The 22,061-nt window shown below is 38.1% G+C and overlaps 1 protein-coding gene and 1 non-coding gene across 4 annotated transcripts; one reads left to right on the forward strand and one right to left on the reverse strand.

Annotated features, from left to right (window-relative positions):
• The first annotated feature begins 364 nt into the window (after nucleotides 1-364).
• On the forward strand, nucleotides 365-20,761 carry LOC130551890 (beta-1,4 N-acetylgalactosaminyltransferase 2-like). 3 transcript variants are annotated; one of them, XR_008962659.1, is made up of 12 exons: nucleotides 365-1,779; nucleotides 2,037-2,096; nucleotides 2,524-2,658; nucleotides 2,744-2,850; nucleotides 3,143-3,180; nucleotides 5,342-5,522; nucleotides 11,177-11,263; nucleotides 11,388-11,569; nucleotides 14,140-14,283; nucleotides 14,362-14,587; nucleotides 15,121-17,588; nucleotides 18,088-20,759. XR_008962659.1 is itself a non-coding variant. In XM_057329895.1 (11 exons), exons 1-11 carry the CDS (start codon nucleotides 1,652-1,654, stop codon nucleotides 15,300-15,302), a joined length of 1,470 nt encoding a protein of 489 aa, XP_057185878.1. In that variant the 5' UTR covers nucleotides 365-1,651; the 3' UTR covers nucleotides 15,303-20,761. The 3 variants fall into 3 exon arrangements, 2 of the variants coding, with proteins under 2 accessions (XP_057185878.1, XP_057185879.1); XM_057329895.1 differs by having other exon boundaries at nucleotides 15,121-20,761; XM_057329896.1 differs by lacking the exon at nucleotides 2,037-2,096 and having other exon boundaries at nucleotides 366-1,779; nucleotides 15,121-20,761.
• LOC130552335 (U4 spliceosomal RNA) lies at nucleotides 17,135-17,275 on the reverse strand. Its single transcript, XR_008962709.1, has one exon. It is a non-coding gene; the product is annotated as a U4 spliceosomal RNA (small nuclear RNA).
• Nucleotides 20,762-22,061: the final 1,300 nt, after the last annotated feature.

Genomic DNA, 22,061 nt, shown 5'->3' on the forward strand with positions numbered 1-22,061 from the left:
TTGCTCATGAGGACCTCAATTTTGGTCCCCACGGTGACACGAGTCCCCATGTGTTGGTGTGTATTCAGGTTTAGGTCCCCACCGGGATATACAAACATGAACATACACACACACACACACACTTCCTTGCCCTCCTTCCCCCTTTTTTGATTTACACATCCCTGTCCTCTCTCTCTGATTGGTTGGATCGTAAACCAAGAGGAGATGGCCTGCATCCAGCCTTGATTTATTATATAATTGTATGTACTTNAAATTACAGAGACCAAGCAGAATACAGCCAATCAAACTACAGAAGACGGAACTTTCAGCCAATCAAATTGAAGAAGGAAGAACTTCTTGTCGGTAGGCAGGCGCTTAACATGCACAAACTCCAGTGCGGGGATTCAGTTTTAATGATGACCGTGTAGTGAGATGTAAGAAGGCAAACATAACAAACCCAACGGTTTTAAAATAAAAATGTTAAATGGTCAGATTCAGAGATGCAAACTACTTAACTTTTGTGAGTTTTGCTGTTGAAAACTTTGAAAAATTTAAAATGGTTTGTCATAGTCTTAAGACGTGTGTTCGAGTTAACATGTCTAAAAACAGATAAGGAGTTGGGAAGAATGTTCCACCAGGAAGGAGTTGTGAATGAGAATGAGCGGGAAAGTGATTTACTGCCCTTATGGGAAGGCAGTACAAGATGCCGCTGGTTTGCTGAACGCAGGGATCTTGATGGGGTGTAGGAGTGTAGGAGGGTGTGAAAGTATGTCGGTGCAGATCCAGTGATAGTCCTGTAGGCAAGCATTAGTGACTTGGAACTGATACAGACTTCAACCGGTAGCCAGTGGAGAGAGATGAAAAGGGGCGTCACATGAGCCCTTTTGGGCTGTTGGAAGACGAGGCGTGCTGCTGCATTCTGATCCAGCTGGAGCGGTTTGATAGCCTTTGCAGAAAGACCAGAAAGGAGAGCATTGCAGTAGTCCAACCTTGAGATGGACAAGGAGTTGTGCCACATGCTCAGTGAGATAGGGTCTAGCCTTTCTAATGTTGAATAAGGCATATTCAACACGTATCCTTCAAAATGAAGCACACGAAACAAAGGCTGCCTTCCAAGCATCCTTCAGACTGAAATGTCCTTAAGCGAAAGATGTGCCTTCTTTTTGAGAATCACCCCTAGACGTGAGTCGGGGATGGATGCAGGACAGGTGAATTTTAGTGATCTGAAAACAGAAAAACTTGCTAACAAAACAGAAAAATGCCAGTCAGTTTGAGTGTATGAGCTGGCTGGCAACACTTGGAATTTTTGCTGTGCGCCAGGGTTTCATAAATGAACTGGGTCACTCATTCCGCCGTATACATAATCACAGAATATCATATCAAATAAAATGAGTTCTGTTGTCACTATTGGCTGAAGTGTTACACGGAAGAACAAAAAAACATATTTCTTTGAACTTTGAATGTTTCAGTGAGCGTCATGGCGAATAAAAGTGCCACTCCCTGCTCATACTGTAAACCTGTTCAATCTCATCAGATAACACTCAAACCTGGTTACACATCCTGATCTGATGTTCGGATTTGTTTCTTTGAACTCTGTTTTCTTATTGAGATCGAAAAATTGCACTGTATTTTCTGAACTTTAATTCGACAAGTAGATTTTTTTTATTTGTTAATGCAATTTCTCGTCATGCATCTATATTTCCAAATCCTCATCGTTCTTTGCCTCATCACTGCCTCCCTGCTGGCTTTGTTTTATATTAACAATGGTCTTGAGAAAAAGGATTCATCTGACATTAGGAGGTAAGTTTTGCGTGTATTACAATGGTTGTAATTTAAGTTTCAAGTGCAGACAATGAAAATAAACATTAAAAATGTGTGATTCTACAGAAACAGAATATGTAACAATGCTGATAAAACGGTTGACAAAATAAAATATTATTTTAAATAAAAGATGATTCTTTATAATAGTTTCCAGCAATACTACAGTATCATACATTTGTCTAGATATTTAATAGAAATTGTGCGACCAAAAATAAAACAAAGATTTCTCACTTAAGCCTCCCAAGTCACATAAAATGTGACAGTGGCCCTCGGATCATAGATTTCCCCAAACCGCTGTAAGTAAAAGTGTTTTGCTGACATGATAAATCACTTTTAAGTCTTCGCTGCTGTCCTTCTGAAACCTTGTATCTGCATATTTCATGATTTTTTGCATAATCATTATTATTAGTCACCCTTTATGTTTTTCACTGGATCTTGCAGATATCTAAACAATAAAAAGCATTAAAAAGTGCTTGTCAAGTTTGGAAAAAAACACTGTGTACTGTTAAATACTGTGTTTTCATTTACTGAAAAACAGTGAATTTGGACATACAAGGTTTCAGACGGTCAGCTATGTCTTACTGTCTATTTTAAAGAATATGGAGTCTGATGAAATCTAGAATGACTTGTTTATTGGTTGCCACTAAAATCCAAATCATTTAGATTTAAAAAGTTTACATTTCTTTAAACTTTTTTAGATTGCAAGATTTTCTTTTGTTTCAGTATAGGGCCACTTTTCAATGACAATCCCTCTTGTGCCTGTCGAAACAATAATTTATTAAACCAGTTTGTGCCTGAAAATGAATCGCAGGATCTTCAAAAACGCAGATTAGAAGAGTACAAACAACACCAGATCAGGTTTGAAAAGATCATATAAAATTTGAATTATAACATCATTAATTGGCATTTAACAAGGAGCTTGTCTTCACATGCTGCACCATAGGACAGGCAAACAGAATGATGTTCTTCTAATTGCGCCTTCCAACACCCCCCTTCAGTATCCCATCAGAGGATTCCGAGTATTGCCTATGAATAAAACTCTCATTCCTGGTGAGATGGATTCCTGATTCTTTTCTAGTTGATTTCACTGAAAACTGTACCTGTTCCCTCAATTTAAATGAGTTATGGTATCTTCCAAGACTTGTATGTTTAAGTTTACAGTTGCTCATATATTTCAATTTAAATTGACTTCATTTTGTGCTTATTTAAATTGACTGAACACCATTCTTCACAGAAATACACATGAAAATGCATTTTTGACTTTTGATTTTGTTTTACTCAACATGTATTTATATATGAAATAATCGCAATTTTTCACTCTTAAATAAATATTCATTATTAGGTCTAGCTGTACAAACACCAAACAGAGACGTTTACCAGGTTTGTTTGGCTAATGCACATTTTTTGGAGTATTCATTTTATTTCAAGTATCAATCCTTTATTTCCTACTGATTCTTTATGGGGTTTTGCTGTCTTTTCAAATTGATTAAACAACGCATGAGTTTGGTTTGTTTTCTCTTTTTAATAATTTAAGGTGGAGGCTTCTCAACTCTTCATTAGGTATAGCATAAATATATATTTTATTTACTTTATATTTTATCTTAAAACACTTTCCAAATCTTTAATTGCAAATGCCAGTTACTTATTTTGTTAAAGGACCCATTGGATGAAAGTCAATTTTTTTTCTGTGTTTAAGTGCTATAATCGGGTCCCCGGTGCGTCTAGCAACCCAGAAAACATGAAAAACAAGATCCCAGTAACTTTGTTTTGATAAGCCTTTCTCTGCAAGCATGTGAGAAATCGAGACGTTCAGATTTCGCTCCTGATGTGACGTAGACGCAGGCTCTTATTATAATATTACCGCCCCTTAATCTACACAATTCCACCCAAAATTTATTAATAAATAGGAGAGATTATTGACAGCACGTTGCAATTTTTTTCTCTTCACACATACAAATTAAGCATATTTTGTGTATTTTTTGTTATAAAACCTAAGGATAGAATGAAACTTCAGTTTAAAGGAATCATGAATTAAGACATCAATTTTAACCCGAGCTTTTGACGCGAGATCCCCAGATAATACTAATCCCGTGCGAATAGGGTGAATGTGTAACCTAACGTTACGTCTCTAACCAAATTTACAAAAGGCTCCTATGCAAACAGCTATCCAATCATAGCAGTGGGGGGTTACTTCCAAGTCTTCAATGCGGCACACCCATTAAAACCGAGTGTTTGTCAAACCGGTCTCAAAACCCGTGTAGAAAATAGCCTATTACTTGTTGATTTTGATGTTTTTGAATGTAAAAACCACGCGGACGTCATAAGTAGACCTCATACAACAGTATAAAACAATAAACAATAAACAAGGCCAGTTCAGGACACCTTTAAGATAGATGTGCTTTTGTGATTTGGCCACATGATACATTTTAATATTTGTTTTGCTGGAAACTTTCTCAAGCCAAACTGTATTTATTTACATGTATTTACTGTATTTATATAAACAATGCACTGTCAGTTTAATTAAGCATCGATGACGCATTGTTTGATGATTACAAAGCGTTCTACTTTTAATAAAAAATAGGATTAAAAATAGATTTGTGATTTCTATTTGTGGTTTGTGGCCTGGATGAATTTGGGATTTCCCGGCCTGAATTTGTGTCCCATCCCGGCCGTGCACAGCGCTGCCGCCATTGTTGTTTTCACAAGCGACAGCGGTGTACGTGACGCCATGGATAAAGTTCGTGGACAACATGCAATGTAGTCGCTGCACAGAGTCCTAACCTCGGAAGAGACAGGAGTGGATTTATTTTATTTTTAGTGGAAATCCCTCAGAAACCATAAGTAAAAACCCGCTTTTTTGCGCGAATCACTTCAAGCCAGAGTGCTTTATCAACCTGGGACAGTACACGCAGGATTAGCTTCAAAGTTTTTCCTCAAGAGGGATCGAGACCGACTGAACGAGACAAAGCTGCCAATGTAGCCCAAGTAATATTTATCAACAGCCTGATTTGACGTACATGTACCATACTGTATATATAGGAGGATAACGTTAGCATACAATAGCGAAGGGAGCTAAGTCAGTCACGGGCTAAATAGAACATTCAAAGCCAGTGCTAAAGAAACATGCACCAAAACGGGTTGCTGTGAGCATAGCTGTTTTTGACGAGGCAAAAAGGGTTTTGTTTACACAGCCATTAAGTGTTTTTAAGCAAAACATGTTCCAGACATTTCATGAAGACCCTAATAAATCATACCATCTTGTTGAAAGTGCTCGTCCAATGAGTCCTTTAACATAATGCTTACAATGAAAAGGCTGAGATGCAAAGATTAAATATTTTGCTCTGGCACCAAATATTATTTTAAACAATGATACAATTACTCACTACACCATCCGATTCATCAAGCATTTTGTAAAATCTCCCGCAAGAGGTTGAGAAACTCAACATGTTATACAATCATGTTGCATGATTTCGATGTTAAAGTCAGTGGAAAATAAATTTAAAGTTAGGGAATGGGTTGATGGGATGTCAAACGTGTGCAGGTGTCACTTAGGGTGGGGAAAGGAGTGCTGTCAGTAATGGATGTTCAGGAAGGACAGGACGTGGACGGACAGAATGAGGGAAATCTGACCATCTCATCCACCAGTCTTGAAAAACTCAATGATTTGCTCAGCCGAGTGACCTACACCAGCACCATCTACCACATCAAGACTGAAGATCTCGGTAAAAGATCGTCTAGCATTCGTAACATTCTTTCAGACTGATATTGATATACAGATTGTTTCATTATTTACATTTTGAAATAAAATTTGGTAATGCTTTAGATTACGGCCCGCAATGTGCAGCATAATTAAACAGGATTTACAGCGTAATTGTAACAATACTGTTCCTCTACAGTAAATATCTGTAGATAAAGGGGAACAATATGTAAAGTTTGGGCAATAAAGGAGTAAGAGTAAGGAAACTAAAAAATATATATTTATGAGGGAACTGCATGCCATATAAACATCCAAATCAAACCGCTCTTGAAATACTTGATTATAGTCTCAAAAGATTGATTTAACAAAATAAGAACCCCATAGCCTGCTTAATTAATATCCACAGTAGCTTATTTATGAGTAGGCATTGTGATTACAAAATGTAGTGTATGTTCACACAAAGATTGTTGTATAGCATAAGCGTACTGCAGGCATGCATACATTATATTAAAATAGTTACCCCTTAGTTTTAAAATGTAAAGATCTAGATGTAAAGATATTTTTGGTATGGATACAGTGATGCTCAAGGAGCTCAGTACAACAGTCACAAGCTCCATTACCAAAATTATCAATCTGTCCATTTCTCAAAATATGTTCCCTAGCATGTGGAAATCCGCTGTTGTTGCTCCCATTCTTAAAAGTGTAGACCCTCATTCCAGGTCAAACTACAGACCCATCAGTATATTGCCCACAGTGTCTAAGATTGCAGAGAAACCGATAGCAAAACAAATTGTCAACCATCTAAATACCACACCCTATGCTCTCCACCCTATGCAGTTTGGCTTTAGAGCCAGTTATTCCACCGAAACTGCTACTTGCTTTTTTACTGAAAACATCAGAGCTTTGTTGGACCGAGTTGGGGTTGTTGGAGCTGTGTTCCTGGATCTTAAGAAGGCTTTCGACACTGTCAATCATAAAATCTTGCTGACAAAATTATGCAGTTTTAATTTTTCCTCAGATGCACTTACATGGATTGAGTCTTACCTCACTGACCATTCCCAACATGTCAGAGTCCAGTCATTTAAATCAGCGGCCCTTAGTCTGTCCACCGGTCTTCCTCAAGGGTCAAATTTAGGACCTTTGTTGTTGTCACTTTATATAAATGACCTCCCATCTGTCGGTCCAGATGTTTCTGTGCAGATGTATGCTGATGACACCGTAGTCTATGTTCATGGTAGTAATATCTCTCAGGTGGCTGAGAAGCTTAGTAACTCTATGGTTAATATTACAGCTTGGTTGAAACACTCCTGCCTGCAGTTGAACACATCAAAAACAGTAGCAATGTTTTTCACCAAGTCCAACAATAACTTTAGTGTTGAGTCAGATGTTTTTGTGTCAGGGGAAAGGCTGCAGATTGTGTCTGAATACAAATATTTGGGGGGTTTAATTGATTCAAAGTTGTCATTTACAGCACACGTAAAAAGGGTCCGTAATCGAATCAAATTCAACCTCAGTAACTTTAGACACATTCGTCATCAAATATCCACAAAGGCAGCAAAAATGTACACGCACTCTATGGGTGCGTTTATATTTGTCATTAACATGCGATCTCGGTGATCCGAACAAGCAGATCGGATCTTCAGACAATCAGGACACAGCGCGTTTACACTTGTCAACATCAAGTGGCTTCCACATCTGGATATCTGATCGGATCTCTATAGTTTCCTGCCCATTATTTTAATAAGCCTGCAATTTAAAAATAGCCCCGGTGCACGGAGATTTCACACAACACGTATAACGGGGAGGATGAGCATGTAGATTTGATAAGCAGCCATGTTTAACTCGAGGCAGCGGTGAGCAGTGTTGCCAGATAGAGTTGAAGGTTTCCAGCCAAAAAACGGTCCAAACCCCGCCCAAACGCACACAAAACCGCCCAAAATATTTGATTAATATTTGGTTAAATTTGATCAATATTTAGCTATTTTAAATGCAGTGTTGGGTGTAACTAGTTACTAAGTAATTAGTTACTGTAATTTAATTACTTTTCCCTTGAAAAAGTAAAGTAAGGGATTACTCTTATTTTTTCTGTAATTTAATTACAGTTACTTCTGACGTAATTAAACTAAATACTTTGTGTAATATGTGTGTGTGCAGAAGAGGAATTGACATCAAAATTCAAAGTCTAACTTCAAAATCCGTGCTTTAACGTATAATTCTCACATTTGTAATTAATAATAATACTTTATGTAGTTTTATATTATTTATTTGACTGAATTAAAAGAGCCGTTTCATGCCTATCCTTGAATCACTTAACTCATCAAGGTTGATGTAGGATATAAAAAGTAATTAGTAATAAGTAATTAAATACTTTTTGAAGAGAGTAACTTGTACAGTAATCTAATTACATTATCGAATATGTAATTAGTAACTAGTAATTAATTACTTTTTCAGAGTAACTTACCCAACACTGTTTAAATGCCACAATTAATGTACCATGCTATGGCTAGCGACATACACCAGCAGCAACGGAACCACAGTAACAAAATGACAACATAAGACGTTCACATCTTTGGCCCATGGCCCCGCCCTCACACCACACACAATGTACTTTTACAGTGTAGATTTAGTTTAAAGATCATTCACATACCCAATTCGTTAATAACGAGTTCAACAATGTGTATTGAAATTATATTTTATACTTCAAATATTATTATTTTAACTATTATTATTACTACTACATTTTACTCATTATAAACAGGTGTGTAAGTAAGAGCGAGACAGACAGAGAGAGGGAGATGTTAAGCCTAACGTTACCTTTAAATGCAGAACAGTAACAGGGTGTCGGTTGTAACTTGACAGGATGCTGAAGAACAGCTGAACGCAACTTTTCAGAATCACTCTCCCACTCCTTTCTGTAACATTTTTTATATTTTGCCCACTTAGACTTCGGCATATTGACTGTTTATATTTCCCGCTGAGTTTTGGCTGCTTCTCTTTTGGCGGTTGCAAAACTGTTTTGGCGGTGGCAAACACTCGTGATTGGCTAAAAGCCGCGGGCTAGCATGCGACCTCGTCAGTGGGCGTGTTTAGAACGTCACGATTACTAATTGGATGGAGTACACGCACACTCGGGTTTTGTTAAATAAGAAGCCTATACAATGTACATGTTTCAAACCCGCCAAACTGATCCCTAATCCGCCCAAATTTTGTCCACCCGCCCAAGCCATTATTACCCGCACAATCAAATTCAAAACCTGCACAACCCGCCCAATCTGGCAACACTGGCGGTGAGAAGTAAACCGCGGTTAAAACGATTAATGATCTTATATGTGAAAGTATAAGCAGAGGACGTTTGTAAAATGACACAAGCTTTTGTACTTGAGCTGTGGCGGGTTTCACGCGCGCACACACACACACGCACAGCACACACGCACACACACACACGCACACACACACGCACACACCACACACACACGCACACGACACGCACGCGCACGCACGCACACACCAACTTTGGTTGACTATCCCCGTGGGGACAGTCCATAGGCGTAATGTTTTTATACTGTACAACTGTATATTCTATCCCCTATCCCTAACCCTATCCCTAAACCTAAAGATCATAGAACACTTTTTGCATTTTTAGATTTTTAAAAAATATTGTTCTGTACAATTTATAAGCTTTTTGCCCATGAGGACCTCAATTTTGGTCCCCACGGTGACACGAGTCCCCATGTGTTGGTGTGTATTCAGGTTTAGGTCCCCACCGGGATATACAAACATGCACACACACACACACACACACACACACACACACACACACGCACACACACACACGCACACACACACACACACACACACACCACACACACGCACACACACACACACACACACACACCGCACACACACGACACGCACACGCACACGCACACACACACACACACACACACACACACACACACACACACACACACACAAGTAGCCTATGTTGGAAACAAGCTGGTATAGTGTTGCTATTCGTGTCTGTGACATGAAAATAAACAAATGATGCGTTTAAAAACACCAGTGGCGCTGTGTGTGCGAGTAAAACCCGTTCGTGGCAGTCACAAATAACCTATGTGATGATAAAGCTGAAGTGGTCAAGAAAACATCTCGTGTGATTTGACATACATCCTCTGTAGGTTGCAAATAATGATACACTGTAATAAAGTATCCACGATCATTTTGTGGGAAAATGAACGACTGAGCAAGAGTGCGTGAGCAAGAGTAAACTTTCCGCTGTATTTGTCATCTGCTCCGCTGACAGGCTTCGGACAGACGAGAGATTAATGACAGCGGGCGGGGTTTTCTGTGAAGTTGTGCCGGTAAATGTAGATAAACTGTCTGGATTGCGTTCACATTACACTGAGATCCGATCACAACGCGTCCTCGAATACCTGTAGATCAGGACACGCTGATCGGATGACATTCCGATCAGAAGCGCGTTTACACTTGTCTTTTCAATGTGTATGTGGACAACATCCAGATACAGGTCGCATGTTAATGCCAAATATAAACGCACCCTCTGACCTTCTCACATATCACTTACCTATTTGGTCACAAGCTAATGTTACATCATTGAAACCTCTGCAATCACTTTACAAACGAACTGTAAACATTTTCGATAAGAAACCAAGTATTTCTCATCATTGTCCAATATTACAAAAACACAAATTACTCAGCTGGGAAAACATGGTAAAATATTCAAATCCATGTCTTGTTTATAAAATTATTCACGGTTTATCATCCTCTCCTCTCCATCAGTTTGTCAACATCCGAACAGTTAATCATAGCAGAACCAGAGGTGCAGCGAGGGGAGATTGTATTATTCCCTTTAGAAAAGTGTATTTGGCCAAACTGCTTTTTCTGTTCGAGCTGCTACTGAGTAGAACCGCACACCCACAAACATCAGAAATCTAAACACGTATAGTACATTTAAGATCCAGTTAAAGAAATGGCTCGTTGATAATCAGAGCTGTCAACATTAGTTTACTGATGGATTTGCTTTCGCTGCCCTCTGCTGGCTTCTTGCTTTGTGTGTGGGTATGTGTTCTTGTATATGTCTGATGTTTGTTGGTCTGTTGTGTTTTTATTGTACATTTTAGCTCATAGTCCTTTTTTTTCAATGTATTGTATTGTATTGTAATTGCTATATTGTATTGCTATATTGTTATGTAAATATGTAATTTTACTCTCTTTTAGGCTGACTTTTACCATCTGTAGGGACTGCAGGTGAAAAATAGCCTTTTGGCTAACTCTGGCATATTAACAGTAATGTTTATTAATATGCATTGTCCCTGTTATAAATAATAAAAATAAAAATAAAAACAGCATACTTACAGTATAAAAATGTTTATTTCCCAAACTTTGCATATTGTTCCCCTTTACAGATGTGTACTGTAGAGCTACATTATTGTTGCATTAGTTACGCTATAAATTCTGTTTAATTATGCGGTACATTGTGGGGCCGTAATCTAAAGCATTACCTAAAATAAATAAAATACAAATTTAGCATTGTGAACTTGCTAATATGCTATTGCTAATATAACATTTCTTAAATTCTTTGAATTCCACCCAAACATGTCTCATTTTATATAACCAAAGAAAAAATTGAACTCATGTAGCCTAACTGCTTGTCCACAGCTTACTTTTCTTTTGAGAACCATGAGGTCATATTCCCAATCAAGATCAGACGTCCGTCAGTTCCTGTTCTTTATGATCCGGGCAAAGGTAAGCACAAGACATGCTATCATGCTATATATTTAAAGATCTCGGGAATGTAAATTATATCAACAGACTTTTTATAGTCTTACCTGTCTGATGTATTTACACAGTTCTATCTCTCTCTCTGTAGATATAAACTCTCAGGTGACTGTGCTGGTGAAAGCATTTTTGAGATATAAAGAACTGAGAGTTCTTATTGAGAGTATACGTGTGAACTACCCAAACATAAAGATCATTATTGCAGACGACAGTCTTAACCCAGAGAAGATTGATGGAGACAATATAGAGCATTACATCATGCCTCCAGCACAGGTACATGTGGATTTGATTTATTTACCTGTAAAAGTTTTGAAGCTGTGTTTAAAGTGTATGGGCCCTATTGTAACAATCTAAGCACACACTGTAAAAATTAAAGGTACTTTGAGGAACCATGTGGGGTTCTTCACATTGCCACACCGGCAGAACCCTCAGGGGAAACTCAAGGCACCGCTTCACGAAGGGCGGTTCTCTGACGAACCCTCAAGGCTTCTTGGGGATCCCTTTTATTAAAATGGTCTGGAACCATCTTGGGTGCTTCAAGGCAAAATTTCACAGTTTATATTTGCTATTCACATATTTTAATAAGCAGAAATACTAAAAGCAAATACAAAGCAAACAGTTTATTGATAAACAACAACAATTTACATTGAATAAATATTCACAAAATAGTCAGTATTGTACATTACAATTCTAAATTCATGAAATCAAATGTATAATTAATATTGTGTTGGTGATTTTGTTATAAATTAAAACATCTTAACAAAACTAACCAAATAATTTGCCTTAACTTTAAATATAAATACAGAAATATTTCAGGTACTTTGTACGAATGTACAATTGTAAAAAAAGTCCAGCAAAAAAGTAGTCTCTAATAGCAAGGCCTACACCAAGTTAAAGTTGTAATTTGCAAAAAGCAAATCCTTGCCAGCAAGAAAAAAACAATTGTTCTCTCCAAATGGGTTTCCTGCTATTACCAGGTGGTGTGAGGATCCAAAGTCAAAATTATTTCTATAGTGCATTTCACAATTTTCTATTGCTAAAGTAGATATGTATTTATGGCAAAAAGAGAAAAGGAGCTGTGCCTGTTGGCCTTGGGTGTCCCTGGGAATAAGACATAGAGACACAAAAGAGGTATTTAGATAACGTCTCAAAACCTTACATTTAATCATTTAGCACATCACAAATTGGTTCACAAATGTAACAATAAACAAAATATTACAATGCCTGGAAGTCACTGCTTTGGTCTATGGTTAAGGAGTACAATAGGCGATTTATAGCAAGAACTGTAATAATCCACTCTATTCAGATTTTTTCATTGTCAATGAGTATTTTTACATGTGCAAATATAACAAATAACATAATAGTAAAAATATTATAATAAATATAATACTTACCTTTTTTTGTTGCTCAACTGGAAAATACTGAAAATTCTGAGGAAAAGGATAAAAACAACTGAATATGATAAAAATATTTAATTACAGACAATTTATGTAACATGGGTGGGGAAACCATTCAACACAAACAACAATAAGTTAAAAAGAGCTATACATGAACATAATAGCTAAAAGTGGCTAAAAGTCATTGTTTGTCATTTAAAGGTGCAGTTTTTGATTAACAGTGGCCACTAGCGTTGTATTATAGATTTGCCACGAATCACTCAGTCCAAACAGGACGGTGGCCACCACAGTACAAAAAGATGTCGTTCTCATGTTGACGCAGGGAAGATACTTTGCGGGCATTAGAAAGACTGTAGAGAGAGTATGTTCTTATGTATCTTATGTATTAAATAGAATAAAAGATTTCTGGATTTTAAGTTTAAAAAGAAGGATAAAGGTCAGGCAGGAGCTAGGACCTGTGTTAATATTATAAAGACTTTCCAGCAGAGATGCGTTAAGACCCGCGGTACTAAGGCTTTTAGCAGAGATACTCAGAGATACTACAGATATCTATGGAGATACTTTCCAGCAGAGAGACGTTGGAGAGAAAGATCGTCTAAAAATCACCCCCGAGGAGGTTGCTTTGATTCGGATCAGTATGTGAGTAACGGGCGCAACTGCACATTTTCTGAGGGGTATGCGAGATCATTATTGGCGCCCCCATCGGCCACCCCAATATAGAAAACACACAACAAATAAAAAACCCGCAGACAAGATGTATATTACCTTTGGAGTCATTCTATTTTACATCATGTGAAGGTGACAATCAGATTTGCATCTATAACAGAAGCATAAAGATTTCCTTTTACAGAAACACTTTTCCAACTGCTTCACAGTGTAACAGATACACAATTCTGAAAAATAAATGACAATCTGAAAAATAATGAAACAGGAGCAAAAAGTAGTAAAAGTACATAAAGTTTATGTTCAGACATGGCTAAAAAGTTAAGAAAGATCAAGAAGTTATCTCCAATGCTCAAATTAGTATTTCTTCTTGATTTTTTAAAGTTTATCATGTGACGTGCTTAAATATTTTAGGTAATTTTACTTGATTTATTCGTGGAATATTGCGTTAAAAATATGCTTTAAAGTACTTAAAAATATTTTATGTAATACTGTTACCTTAATTTTTTTAAGTAAATAGCTGTGTCATTTTTTACAGTGTACGTTAAGCCAGACCAGCACGCAAATGCATTTTTTTATTAATCAACAACAGATCTACAAACAAAGCAATGGAACACTATAATTTCAACCAGAGGTTTACCAAGATTCAACAAAAATGTATAATAAGAATAATGGAAGTAACAAAAATAAATAAATAAAATAAATACAATATGTATATAAAAACAAACAACTTGGGGCATGATTTGGCCCAGTGTTTACTAGCCTATTGTTTGATTTGTTTAGGGTTGGTTTGCAGGCAGAAATCTGGCAGTATCACAAGTCACGACTAAATACTTCTTATGGGTGGATGATGACTTTGTTTTCCTGAATGAGACGCGTATAGAGAGTTTTGTGAAGATCATGGAAGCCGTTCCTGAACTAGATGTGGTGAGCATCAATTTTATGAACAGGTGCGTCTTATTTAAAACGTTTGCAGAAGTTACAGACCTGTGCTGATATCTTTAGGTTGGTGGTGAGGTTGATGGAAATCGGTTTGCCTTTAAATTGCTCTATCAAGAGGGAAACAGCGATGAAGGCGGCTGCATCACACGTGTCAGAGCAACACACGGACCCGTGCCGGGATTGGACGGGTGCTTCTTCGTCGATGGAGTCGTCAACTACTTCATGGGCCGAACGGATGCTGTGCGAAGGGTCGGTTTTGACCCGTTCCTCAAAAGGGTGGCTCACACTGGTAGGTGGACTGCAAAGGATTCTGGGTAACTGATAAGGCCATGAACAGGTGTAGTCGTTCCCAAACAAACCAGATGCAGGTCATATTATACAGAAGTAGCAGTAACTGTGTTCTTTTCTGTGTATCCGGGTTCTCAAAAAGGGTAAGTAAAGTAGCCTAAGTAATTAAAATGTATTTATATAGCACCTTTCACAGACAAAAGTCACAAAGTGCTTTACAACGAACACAGTAAACACAATAAAACAACTCAAACAATCGGACATACAATAAAATATAGAATCAGGGCAAATTAAATATAAAAATATCCCAAAGATTAAAAGCGCCACTTTTAATTGAAAGCTTGTCCGAAAAGATGTCTTTTAAATGAATTTACAGAACCCACAGTTCTCAGTGTTAGAGGGAGAGAGCTCCAGAGCCTATAGGAGCCACAGCACAAAAAGCACGATCACCTTTGGTCTTAAAACATGTCCTAGTTAAAAGTTATCATCATGGCTAAACAATGATATCTTTTCTTAACTCTATTTAATCCCCAGAATTTTTCATTGACGGACTTGGAGGATTGTTAGTCGTCACCTGTCAAGGCCTCAGAATTGGTCATCAGAAACGTGCTTCGACAGGCAACTACAAACACTTCAGACATCCTCCAAAAGCTGATTCGCACAGAAAACTAATGCATCATTATTTTAAGAACTATCTAAAATGCATATCGTACTGAAGGAGCTTCCCAGGTGAAATGTTCCTCTCAGTTCCTCTTTTAGGTGATCTGAAATGATCTTAATCGAATATTTGGTGGTGTTCTGAAAGTCCTTATACTGGGTTTGGTTACTTTTAAAAAATAAATTTGGTTTTAGAATGTCCAATTGTTTTATTTGTGGTGACCTGGCATACCAGGGCTCTAGACTGCGACCAAAATGTTCGCAAATGCGATGGTTTTTTTATATTATGCGAGGAAAATTTTCACAGGGTCACGCATTGGTGCGAGTGCGTAAAACGAAATTTTCCCCGCCAAAGATTTATTTAACATTTAATGTGATTTATGAGTGGTGAATGACGCGCTTGTGAAGATTGCAGGAAATAATCTAAGTGCTGGTTTTTAAGAAAAAAGGTGATAGAAAAATTAATGGGGGCCTGTGCCACAGTAGAGCTTTAGGTCTAGCAAAGCCCCTGTGTCGTAGTAAGTACAATTTTGACTGTATTATTTGTGTACCCTTCAAAAATTGCTCTTGAGAAATGTTATGTTTATTATCTGGCCATCTGGCGTACCGTGCGTTTTCCCGGTGGGCCGCTATTGTATGGGGCCGGAACGGAGGCGTTGGCCGCTAATGTATGGGGCCATAACGGACGCGTTGGCCGCTTAGACGGACGTATTATAAATGCAAATGCACGCAACGCGAATGCAAAAGACACATATGCATGCATGCACAACACAACACCCCCCCCGCCCCATCGACAGATTCGGCCCTGCTGCCACGCACCAGCTAATCAAATAAAAAAATATAGCTACCGAACAGCCAATCAGAAAATAGCATTGCTGTATCCGGGTAAGATTTAGATATCCCCGCAACAACAACGTTTACATTCTGATTCCAACGACACATTCTGTGGCTATTCAAAAAGCCGCTGAGAGGCTAAACTGGGAGTGCTGTGTTTGTGACGCATCAAAAAAAAGACATCATCCATATGTTAAAGTGGAAAGTTTTCGGTTGGTTCAACAAAGAGTACACTTACTCCCCATTCACCCCCTCCTGCCCACAACAGGTGAGCAGGTGCCTAATAACCAATTCCCACATGACCACTCCCAAATCATGTGACAGATTAACCATTTCATGTCCACTACATTTACCAGCCCCTAATTATTATCAAAATTAATAATAATTACAAGTACAGATACATGAAGACATGAAATTCATTACGTTCATTTTCCAACATAAAGGAGAAAAAGTCTCATCACATTAGTCCAAGAGATAAATGTTCATAATCACGTATTCAATGTTCATAACAGTTATTTTTCGTCAAATCCATAGATCAAAGTTTATGTTAAAGCAAAATGTCCATCAAACTTCAATCCATAATTATTCATCTTCTGCTTCCTATAAAAGACATATTTTGGTTATTGGTCTGTCCAGGTAGCTGCCTTTGGTTTTAACTTGCACATGACGTACAAATTCTCTTTTGAGTAAACAAAACCAGGAATCGCTTGGCACTGGATGGAACTCTGTCATCCATCATGACAGTGAAAATGGCTGGCCTGGAACCACTGTGTTTCAAATGGGAGCCCCCAACTCCTGTGCTGAAGGCCTCAAAACCTGCTACCAACACCTACAATAAACAACATTATTATCTCTCTCTCTCACACACCTGCACTAAGAAATGCTGAATTAAATAATTTTTTAATTGTACGAATCTAAGTATTCCATTTCCCAGATCAAACCATCGATCGTAACCAAAACCCCTCCACCAAAACCTCACACTCAACTCAGTTCAAAACGTAGCCCTGCACATTTATTCTCACTTAATACATCAAATCTGTCTTTCACTTCTTGTTAGTCTCCATAGAGACCGACAAAAATTGCCAGAGCCGACTATATTTCAAGTCGTCTCGGCGGGGTATTGGGTAAAGTTTTCAATTAGCAATAATCGCGCCTCGGATAAACCTCATAGGCTACGATACTGCCACTGCGCAAAGCTAAAGAATACAGCTTCTCCTGTCCCTACCACCCTGAACCTGCGACACTTTCCCAAGACGGTAACACGTGTGACGTCAGGACGCACTCAAGACAAATTAATTTTATAAAATATATTATGTACTTAAATGCCTTTGGTAAATCCAGCGCTGTGTATAAAATCGCGCAAACGACCGTGAACATTTTTATTTAAGAAATAATATTCGGTAATAAGAATAACGTTCGCGTTGCATCATGGGAGCGTAGTGACGTAGGAGACATGGGGAGACGTCGGGTGGACTGAAGGTTTCGAAAGAATCAGAAAAGCGAGAGCATCGGTGAGTCTAAAGATCTTCGTGATGTTTTTCTTAGAGCTTAGAAGCAGCGAAATATTAATTAAACTCTGAAAATGTGATTCATAAATCGTAATATAGGTGCAGGATTGTGTGAGAACGTCATGGCCACGTCACTCAAACCCGCAGTGCTTTGAACCACCACAAGATGTCAGTAAAAGCTAAACCGTACAGCAGAGTTTAAACTTGCATTCATTCATTAATACATATAAAATCGGGAATGGAACGTCTTAGGTCAGTAGTCGGTACAAAGCATAATAATAATAGTAATATTACAGTATATTTAAATCTTTAGATTTGATCTAAAAAGGCATTATGCCGTTTGTCTAGTGTTATTATTTCACCTATTTTGATGAATACCAAATAATGTTTTTTATGTTTATTCGTGATTTACATGATGTTTTGCAACATCAAGTGTCAAGTGGTTCACAGTAGTCTGATGTGATGTTTCTTCATTGTGCTGATGCTGATGCTGCTGACACAGAGCACAGTGAGACAGCGACACATCGCCATGGTGAAGTGATGTCAGCACTCTGACTGACAGAATGAAGTTTTGAGGATCAGCAGAACATTCAGTCTCACCAGTCATGAGAATTTCATTTCTACATCACTTCTTCAGTGTCAGACTTGCGACTCCATTTTAAAAACTCATAAATCATTCAGATATAAACTTACTGTTCTTATTCTTCAAAATGTGTCCTGTGGTTTCTTAGGACTGATAAATGTAGGACATATCTGTCTTTGATTTATTGCTGAAAAGTTTCTCTAAGATGTTTGTCGCTGCACACTCGCTATGCTGGAAATATTTTTCGGAGGATGAAAATCTGTATCGTGTGATTGATTGACCTTCTTGAACGACACAGAGCCATTGATGTTTATAATGTATGTGAATGACCTAAAACTTAATGATACACCCACACAGTACCAGTCATACTGCAACCTCTATACGGCATTATTTATTTATTTATTTATTTATTGTGTTTTTTTTATATACAAAATTTAGTAAGGTATTGGAGTCCCTAAGTAATATATCAGCTTTTTTTACTTTCTCAGCACTTCTCTATTATTTCACTTATTTTGCTTCATACAAGTTTAAAATAACAAGACTATTTCCACTTTCTCAATTATAAAACATGAAAGTTGTTAAAACAATACAGTAAACCACAGACCTGCGTGAAAGATTTGAATGCAGAGATGCTTTTTTTGGAACAATCCCATCACTTAAACAAGCAACAAACTGTAAGTATACTGAATGCAATCGCTGTTGTATGCCAAAGTCTGTCTCTGTCTCTGTCTCTGTCTCTGTCTCTGTCTCTGTCTCTGTCTCTGTCTCTGTCTGTCTGTCTCTCTGCCGTGCTGTTCTTGTGTGTTCATTAGCCCCATATGAAAGTCTACATGTTAAAACCAGCTGAAGTGCAAGAGCCTATAAAAGCAGCCAGAAGGGCATGCCACCTCTCTTTTGATTCGGTTCCGGATCTCAGGTCTGGAAATAGAGATTAACAGATGGCGAAGTGATGGCATTGGATCAGGCGGAGCGGCCTGGCCACGCCCACGCTGCACCCGCTGTACCGTGAAATCACCGGGGGTTTACACTGTGCCCACACAAGAGCTCTTGCTCGATTTCCGTCTTTCTCTCCATTTCTGTATATAAGCAATAGCTGAAAGCACACAAGTTCTGCAATTGCTGAGAGGATGTAAAATATGACTCATTTGATAACTGGATTTATATTCTCAGATAAAAACGCAAGGGTAAAACTTGTTGAGTTGGCCTGACTATTTTTACAAGACTCCTCATGCCTATGATATGCATAGATGTTAGAAATAACATACTGTAGATGTTTTAATTTTGGCATCAAAATGCATTGACAGAAACCCATGAAGTCTTTGGTTTTGGATGAATGAGGAAGGAGAATCGGATCAGGTTGAGTGGAGGAAGAGTCTGTCTCTTCATCTCTCACTCCACTGAGCTGCGCCACCAATAAACACCACAACTACACAACACAAGCTATGCAAAACAAATAGGAATGTATGACAGGAGCTGTTCTCAAACCACACAGGTGGTCACACCAGCAAAACGCAAATGAGCATTTTTAAATGTCTTCAGGCTGTGGGGGATTTGTCATTCCCATAATGCATTCTGTAGCTCAGTTGGTGAAGCACTGTGTTAAGAGCACAAAGGTTGTGTGTTTGACGCTAATGAAATGTATGCCTTGAATGCATTGTAACTTGCTTTGGATAAAAGTGCCAGTTTCTATTTTGTTTTTCAAAGCAAAACGTACAAACAAGCAGAATTCAAGAAAGTTTAGAGACTTTAAAGATGTACTGTAAAAAATTCTACTTGCAACACGTTGTCTTAACAAAGTCAATAAAGTAACTTCAAGAAAGTTTTTTCTAGTAAGATCGAGTCAATTTATTGTTTTGTGTACACTGTACACTGAACTTAGATACTAAAGTGCTTGTCCAAAACATGTCAAAACCTTTTAAAATTCCCAAACAGTTATCTCAAATGATTTTACAATAAACAAAGGTTTGAAAGTTCCCAGCACTTCCCAGTTTTCACTGTTTAGTGTTTGCCGGCTTTATTTATGCTGTTGTTGTTGTCACTGTTAGTTATTTGTTGTGTTTGGAATGCACTTTTAATGTGTGATGTTTGACTATTGTCACCATGACTGAGGTTTGTGTGTTTGGTGTTGAGCTCTAAGTCAGGGTTGCCAGATTGGCATACTGCATCTTGCAATTGATCAAACTATTGACCATCCCCATTTCTAAACAAAGAAGAGTACAAATAATTGTATTACCTTAAAATATGGCCACGGGTGAAGAAAATCCCTTTACTTGTAACCTGGAGCAGCGATATATAAAGAAAACGTCAGATCTGGCAACCTTGGTCTCCGTGCATGCAATTCATCTGACCAACACACAAACAAAGGAACTATTCACGTTATGATTACTAAAATTTTACTGTACGCGTTTACTACCCTGTACAATGTCTCTTATATGTTATTATCCCCCATTTTCTGTAAAATAGTCTTTATTTTATATATGCACAATTTAGAATCTTTTAGACTGTAAATCGTATTATATTGTATTGTCATTGTGTTGAATGTCTGTACTAGAAGCTTCCAACACCAAAGAAAATTCCTTGTGTGTGCAAGCACACTTGGCAATAAAGCTCTTCTGATTCTGATTCTGAAAATCATATTAACACATTCTCTCATGGGCCTATAAGTCAAAAACTGCTTAGCCTTTTCGTTTTAAGTTGCTGTAACTTTTATGCATAGACAGTTTGGTTCGATGGGTCTGCTGACCTTAGACCAGAGAAGGTGTGCAATGCATCAGATGCGACGCTTCAGCGTTATGTCTAAAATAAACCTCCTCGATGTCTGTCATGCATGCCTTTTCACGCGATGCCACCTTTCCGCATGTGGCGCCTCCATCTGTCGCGCAACATTCACACGCGCCAAAATCCTTCTCGTTACACTGAGGGATAAAAACGCGGGGAAATAAACCCGACGTGAATTAGGCTCTGAGGAATTGACTTAACGTCTCAAGGTCTGAAAGAAGATGGATGAGGAATTCACATTTTATGGCTGTTTAAAATCAACCAAGGCCAGCGGTTTAGTGTGTTGTTGCGCGTGTTGACGGGTAGAGGTCGCTCGGGAGCCGCGTGAAGGCTCACGCGCACACATATGGGCTAGACTTTATTGACCCCAGAGGGAAAATTCAGCGCAAAGCGGCAGCAGCATCACATCATATAAAGTGTGCACATTAAACAAACACACAACGCAGCTTCAGTAGACGTTAGATAGGGTGCAGTCAATCGTGTGATCAACATTCTCACTCGCTGAGCAATATACTGCAGGCCAAAATTAAAATAAGTGAGGGGATAGTATTTATTAAGTATCTTTAGTATCTTATAATTGTTTTAAAGGTGCTTTTACTAACATTACCAACGTTATTTAGTGTCTTCCCTGATAGCACATACATCTGGGAGACGTCTATTTGATGCATTTACATCTGCAAGAGGTCATTTCTTATTGTTTGCTCATCTGCAATACGTCTCCTGTCAAATGACGATGTCTGTAAATGTATGAATTTTAATGTATGTAAAAACGCTTTTCTATGAGGTTTATCAGATGTTTTTACACAGCAGATGTTTTCCAGATCTCCTGATATTTAGCAGACATATACAGATGTACCGGGTTTATTCAGAACCTGATCATGTCAGATTTAGCCTTATTTTGTGGAACCTCTAACTAGAGACAGTAAATGATCTAGTAAGATTATTGTTCTACAATCCCGTCATTTAATCATGAGTATTATGAAACAAACTGTTGTGCATATATTGAATGCAATCCCTGTTGCGTGGCAAAGAACAGATCTCTTTTACACACATGCACAGCGCATGTCACGCACACGTGTGTCTGTGAATTCTGTCCAATAATTTTTAACTCGGCA

Source organism: Triplophysa rosa, linkage group LG3 (genome assembly GCF_024868665.1).
Source record: "Triplophysa rosa linkage group LG3, Trosa_1v2, whole genome shotgun sequence".
Lineage (NCBI taxonomy): Eukaryota > Metazoa > Chordata > Actinopteri > Cypriniformes > Nemacheilidae > Triplophysa > Triplophysa rosa.

Excerpts from the sequence above, each read along its gene's own strand:
- LOC130551890 (XM_057329895.1), top strand. The coding sequence starts at position 1,652 with ATGCAATTTCTCGTCATGCATCTATATTTCCAAATCCTCATCGTTCTT. Across the intron at positions 2,659-2,743 it reads TACAAACAACACCAGATCAG|GACAGGCAAACAGAATGATG; the intron begins GTTTGAAAAGAT and ends GCTGCACCATAG. Across the intron at positions 11,264-11,387 it reads TCTTTATGATCCGGGCAAAG|ATATAAACTCTCAGGTGACT; the intron begins GTAAGCACAAGA and ends CTCTCTCTGTAG.